Raw genomic sequence first — 7,175 nt, forward strand, 5'->3', positions numbered from 1 at the left:
TATTTCTAGTGGCTGGCATTCTGACCCTACCCAAAAGTGATTTACAAACCTAAAAAGTGATTTATTAAAAGTGATTTTCAGCACCTCAGATGAATGAGCTTCCACTGAATTCTTAAAATGGATCCAAAACCTCAGGATTAGGAATGATTGCTAGACACCCTGATATTGCAGTCAGTCCAAGCGTTAGAATGAAGTGGACTTAATGGAAGCCCCTGCTATCCTATTTCCCTAAAGATTTAGCATCAATTCCTCCCCTTCTCCAACCTTACCTCAGACTCATTCAACTATAAAGTTCCAGGGGGTCTTAAAAATCCACTGCGGCAAGTCCCTGATTTTCAAATTTATTCACTCACTTAGCAAACACTTTGCACGCATGTTCTTTTGGTCAGTCACTCTACTAAGTACTGATGACAGAATTTTAAATAACAAACATAAGTCGGTTCCTGCCCTCTAGTGGGGCAATTGACCAAGAAAATAGACTCTGGTGTGATTTGTATTCTGAGAGAGGAAAACAGAGTGTTGAGGAGCAGCAGGGTTCAACAGCTGTCCCAGTGAACTGGCACCTGCAGTGACTCTTAAAAGAGCAGGAGGAAATAAACAGGTGAAGGGAAGGGACAGCCTTCTAATCTGAGAAGGTACAAGGACAGGAGGTATGAGGGTATAGTGAATTTTCCATAAAATATAAATTAAGATTTGGTTGTGATGACAAATAAGGTAGCTGAGGCCCCCAGTGTATTAGATGTGAGTTGTCCCAGCCTACATCACGAGATAGGGACATAGCTGGGTCTCAAAGCCTCCTTGTAGTCTTTCTGGAAATGCATCGTACAATCCTATTCCATGAGATAAAGATATGGATGCTCTGAAGATGGAAGCTACATTAATAGCTGTCTTTTACAGAGCTCCAGGGTTGCTTGGTGGTCAATCTAGAAGAACTTCAGCCAGTCTTTAGGAAGAGTGAAATACCCCAGCACATATAAGTCCACTTACATGGCACATGCCTTATGTACAAATTGAAGTTTACAAAGTTAATGATAAAGACTTGATCAGGGTTCATTAGTTATTATTATGGAATTTTCATTTTTTAATAACAATCTGGAGAAACTTCAAGAGAAAATGAAAACAGATATGTCACATGACCTTAGAGTTTTATGATCTTGAGTTGCCCAGTTGACGGCATGGGGTTAGGGCAATGTTTTTCTCTGTAGTTTCTCCAAATAAACATCCTAAGCAAGGTTTATTCAAGAAAGAGAAAGTCCCTTATCCCATTACACAGCTCTCTCCCATGTTCAGCTCCTCTCTTCACCCATCCTCTACATCATAATACCTGAGTCATAAAACAACAGGTAAGAATAAAATTAATAGAAGAGATAGAAGGAATCAGCTTGTCATTGAGACCTTTCTCCTTATTCTTTTTATCCAAAAGTTTAGCCTAACCCCCTTCTCAACTTGTGAGTCCCTGACATCATATGACACTCTACCCATAGACACTGGACAGTTGGGGCTTTATTACATCTGTTGGGTCTTGGGTCATTCTGCCATTTCCAGTGCTAACAGATAAGGCAAATACCAAGAATTATATAAGATCCTACATAGAAATTCTAAATAAAAAAAGTTCTGTTTATCATTGTGTAATAAATAAGAAAATCACCAATTCTGGGGAATATTTCTAATTATGTGAATCATGAATCAGGAGAAATTCTAATTTAGAACAATTTCAGTCACAGACCCTGAAGCTTAAGCAAGGAGTCTAATATATTTTCTTCAATTCCAGTAGACTATTTCCTTTTGTAACTTCCTCCAACATAACTGTTTTCATCTTGCTAAATAATTATACACTGAGGTACAGAGGCAAAAATTCTTACATTTTTAAATATTGAAAGTTTCTTCTCAGCAAATATCAGTCAAAAGTACAAGTGAGGCATTTTAGATAATCATAATTTCCCTGATGCACCAGCCCATTGACCCATGGGCATCATGTTGTTTCTGACACACTTACCTAGAGCTTGTTTTGGTGGTCATGGATTTTCTTTGAGGTGTTAGCCTCAGAAAGGCCAATAATCCAGAGATAATCATTAAAGCACCCAGCTTCCCTTAAAAAGAAAGGATCAATAAAAGGTAAATCAATTTTAATTTTTTTTTCTTTTCTTTGTTAATCCTCACCTAAGGATATTTTTCCATTGAGTTTTAGAGAGAGTAGAAGGGAGAGGGAGAGACAGAGAGAAAGAAACATGAAACATCTATGTGAGAAAGACACATCGATCGGGTGCCTCCTGCATGCACCCTGACCATGGCTGGGGATTGAGCCTGCAATTGAGGCACATGCCCTTGCCTGGCATTAAACCTGGGACCCTCAGTCCTCTGGCCGCAACACTCTATCCACTGAGCAAAACTGGCCAGGGCCAATGTTAATTTTAACTCTTTGAAAATTATTGTTGCTATTTCCTTGCATTGATGAGGTCTGTGATTCTCCTACACATTTTCAAAATTCATTCTTTTATTTAAAAAATACTTACTGAGTGACTTCTCTGTCAGACATGTGCGGAACAGCAGACAAATTGCAGTACAAGATTTATGAAGTCCCTATGCTCATGGAGTTTACCTGCTAGTGAGAGGAGACAATAAAAAGAAACACATAAATAGATAGTGTTTATGGAGTGTGAGTGCTATAAAGAGTGATAGAGTGTTGGGTGTGAGGGGTCAGGGATGGCCTCTCTGAGAATGCGACATGTGATCTGAGATCTGAATGAGGAGAAGGACCCCACAATTCAAAGAGAGGGGCCCAGGCACAGAGGATAGCAAATGCACAGGCTTCAAGGCTGAGTTGTGGAAGATGGTGTAAAGGAGTAAGGAAGAAGTATGGAATAGAACTGAGTTGGAAAGCTAGGCGGGGCCTAGATTATTCAAGGCTTCATGTACTAGGATAAGGAATTTGGATGTTGTTCCAAATGCAATGGGAAGCCATCGGAGGGTTTAAGCTGGGAAGTACCATCATTCATTCAACAAATATACATTAACCATTTACTCCAGGTATTGTACCATCAGCACTGGGGGTCTCTGATGAATCACAAGATTGCTGCCTGCATGGAGCTTGCATTCTAGTTGGGAAGACTTGCACACAAGTAAATGAATATATAATATAACATTAGGTAGTTACAGTGGTTATGAAGAAAAATAAAACAAGATACAGTGTAAGAGGGGAATGGGGAGGTGGTAAGGTGAGGAAAGGCTTTGCTTTGCTGGTGGCTTTGAGCAGAGACCTGAATGGGATGAGGGAGCAAACCAGGTAGAGAGCTGAGGAAGGACAGCCAGTAAGCTGCAGCTGGGAATGTCCTGTGTGTTCAAGTTGCACTGGAAAGTCACTATCGCTGGAGTGGGGAGAAGGAAGAAGAGAGTAGCAGGATTGGATTCGTGTTTTCAGAGGATCCCTCTGTGTGATGAGGGGAGAGTCAGCCAGCAGCAAAGGGGACACCAGAATGGCAGCATCATTCACAGTTGGACACTGCCAACTGCAACTTGGTACACTGGCCATGTTCATGTTTCCTTTTATCTTTCTTAATCATATCGTCCTTATTAGCAGTGGCCGCAAACACATCTTCCCAGGTAGGGTGGTTCTAACCTCCTCAGTTTCTAGATTCTATTTTATTATTTTTATTGACTGTTTCCAGCTTTGCTGTGTTAGTCTTGACACATAACAACCAGTATCTTAGCTAAACTCCCATAAGGTTTTAAATGAGAGTAGGAAAACTTCTCTTTTGGCCTAAAATTTTCCCAGGTTCCTCCCAGCACTTTGTTAAATTTTAGTTCCCATTAAAAATGGAGGGCAGCCCAGCCTGCATGGCTCAGTGGTTGAGCGTCAACCTGTGAACCAGAAGGTCGAGGTTCGATTCCGGTCATTGATGTTTCTCTCTCTCTTTAATCAAAAAAAATATATTAAAAAAAAAGAATGGAGGACAATGTCTACACGATCTATTTAGTTCCTTTTGACTCATCAGAAGGATGAATTCTTTTAAAAGTAGTACCTTTACTTGCCCAAGATGAAACCCATCAGGCCCCTTCCTCCCACACCCCAGTTGTCTAATAACATCCTTACTCTTGAGTAAGAGATCAAACGAAGGACTTGTATACACGCCTATAAGCCAGTGGTTCTCACATGGACAACAGGGGGATGGGAGCATGAGTTTTTGGAGGGGGATGAGGGCATATGGGGGAGGGCAGGGGGAGGTTAATGGGAAAAAAAAGGAGACATATGTATTACTATTTGTAATACCTTAAACAATCAAAAAAAAAAAAACCTCTTGAGTAAATGAAGCAAGATCCTTGAGCCTTCTTTTCTGAATGCTCTAACACGTGGTTTTCAATTGGAGGTAGGTAGGGTTGCCAAATAAAAACTCAAATTTCATGGGACACACTTATACTAATAAAAAGTGATTTTTAGCTAATATTCAAATTTAACTGGGTGTCTTGCATTTTTGTTTGTGAAATCTGCCAACCCTAACTGGAGGTGACTACTGGAATCACTGTTGGAGTGAGTGGTTACAAAAGGCAGATGTGTGGACCCCACCCAGACTTCCTTCTACAAGTCAGAATTTCTGAGGGCCGTTTTGAGCCTTACACCTCATTAAGAACCAGTGTTCTAAAGATTTGAGCTAGTCCTCAAATGAGCTCTATTCATCAGTACTTTCTGAGTGCCAGGCACTGCACTAGGTGCTGGAGATCTGATTTTGAACAAAAATACCTTGGCTGCCCTCTGCCCTCAGTGAGTGCTTTCAGTTTAGGGTCAGGGAGATTGGGGGACGGTGAAGAGACGGACATTAATCGTATCATCACACAAATACAAACCACCCGGGGCTTCTGGTTGTGCAGGATGAGCCAGCACAAACCTGTTTCCTGAAGGACCCATTCCCAGGCTGGCTTGCACCCAGGATGAGCTGCCCTGCAGGGACATTTGTAACCCAGGGCCCTGCCTCCCTTCTTTGAGGTCTCCTAGGAACGTTGAACAAGCTGGAGTTTGGTCAGCCTGCAGGTTAGATGGTCAGACAGAGGCTTCCAATGGGAGAAACTGGACTAGTATGAGCCACAGCAAGGGAAGAGGTCTAAGATCAGAATTTTCTCCCTCTGTCCCATCAAAACAGCTCACTGTTCTGACTTCCGTGTTTCTGGGTATATAATTCCTGTTCATTTTACTCACCCAGGTTCACCTTTTCTGAGTGACCTCTGACACCCCATTTTTTTCTCACCCACCACATGAGTCAGACACTGAGTCCGTGGTTTTTCTCTCTTCAGTGTTTCTTGAATTATCGTGTCTTTTCTATCCCTATGGCCACCACAACTCATTAGGTTGTCATAATTCCTCCCTCAAGGATTGCAGTATCCTCTTAATGGGTCAGAACTCAAAAATGATCTGAACGTGATCAGTGAATTCAGGCAAGCAGTTAGAGCAGAATCCAGACTAACGGGGTGCATTCATTTAGATTCAGATAAATTCCCGAATCAGTGGCTTAACATATATAAAGTTACTTCTCACTTATAGTACAGTCTAATATAGGTCAGGCAGTTCCATAAGTGCTAATTCAGGGGAAAAGCCTCCTTCCATCTCTTTTTATTTCTTTTAATTGAGATATAATCCACATAGCATACAATGTGCCCATTTACATTTTAATAGCTTTTTGTATATTCACAGAAGTGTCTATCTATCACCATAATAAATTTTAGAGCATTTTCATTACCTCCCCCCCAAATCCATTACCCCTTAGCCATCATTCCCAAGTAGTTCTTGCTCCCAGAAGGGTCAGAGACCACTGTCTAGGACAGTGATGGCGAACTTTTTGAGCTTGGCGTGTCAGCATTTTTAAAAACCCTAACTTAACTCTGGTGCTGTGTCACATATAGAAATTTTTTGATGTTTGCAACCATAGTAAAATAAAGACATATTTTTTATATTTATTTTATATATTTAAATGCCATTTAACAAAGAAAAATCAACCAAAAAAATGAGTTCACGTGTCACCTCTGACACGTGTGTCATAGGTTCACCATCACTGGTCTAGGATATTCTGAAAATCCTGCTATAGGGCAAGGGAAAACCAAGTTCCTGAAACTATTGTTATGGTGATCCCAAGGGACAGAGATAAAGGCAAGATTGCCAAGGTTTTTGGCCCATCTGGATAGACACCAAGTAGCAGCCAGGCATTCATACCAGGGGGCTGGGGCACTCTCGGGTTTTGTGCTTCTCGTGAGGAGGCGAAAAGAGGGCGAAGAATAGAGGTGGGCTCCACCCTTCGAAGCCCAGTGGGATTGTGCTCTGTGGAATGGGCAAAATCTCTCTCTTATAGGGCTTCACCTAGTTACAGTTTTCACTAAAAAAGGAGTAAATGATTGTTTCTTATGGGAAATATAAAGCTCAGAGATCAAGTTGTACCCCAGGATCTCAATCAGCTTTCTTTGTTTGCTTCAAGAACGGAACACAAACAACAGTGGACAAGGAATCCGGGGTGGTTTTCAGACCTGTTGATATCAGTGGGTCAAATTAAAGGGTTATGTCCACCAAGTTAACTAATGGAATCTGTGACATTGGAAAACTTCCCCGGGAGAATAAATCAGATATCAAAATCAATGGCTTCTAGAGTCTGGGTCATGTGGAAACAGGAAAAACAACCGAGGTGCTGCTGTTGCTAGGAAGTTGCTGGGTCACTTTTTAAACAGCCGGGTTGAGATAGATAGGTGTGTGAAACCCTGATTAATTGGGCCTTAGCGGTCATTCGCCTTTTAGGTCAGGTGGCCTGTCTTTCCAGCACAGCCCTGGAAACAGATATTTTTGTGCTAATGAGCTATGTGTTTCTCAAGCAATAATAAAACTTTGTTTTATTTCTTCTCCCTGTCCATCTGTCTGTCCATGTGTGTGCGCGCCTCTTCCGCTCTCCTTCGCTCTGTGGGACGACAGAACCATCTGCTGCAGAATCCCAGGGGAAAGGCAGCATCTCCGAGGATGAGCTGATCACAGCCATTAAAGAAGCGAAGGGGTTATCCTATGAAACATCCGGGAGCCCGCAGCCGGCGGGCCACGTGGCCGACAGGCCCGAGGTGAAGGCCAGGTCCGGGCGGCCCGCCATCCCCAGCCCCTTGGACCACGAGGCCAGCAGTGCAGAGTCAGGGGACTCAGAGATGGAGCTGGTGTC

The 7,175-nt window shown here is 42.2% G+C and overlaps 1 protein-coding gene across 1 annotated transcript in view; it reads left to right on the top strand.

Moving 5' to 3' along the window:
• The window catches only part of RTN1 (reticulon 1), a 110,387-nt gene that overhangs the window by 102,935 nt on the left and 277 nt on the right, over positions 1-7,175 (top strand). The window contains exon 4 of the mRNA XM_006767718.2: positions 6,941-7,170. Within this exon, the coding sequence (XP_006767781.2) occupies positions 6,941-7,170 (230 nt within the window). The remainder of the gene's footprint in view (positions 1-6,940; positions 7,171-7,175) is intronic.

The sequence above is a fragment of the Myotis davidii genome, unplaced genomic scaffold (assembly GCF_000327345.1).
Source record: "Myotis davidii unplaced genomic scaffold, ASM32734v1 scaffold281, whole genome shotgun sequence".
Taxonomy (NCBI): domain Eukaryota; kingdom Metazoa; phylum Chordata; class Mammalia; order Chiroptera; family Vespertilionidae; genus Myotis; species Myotis davidii.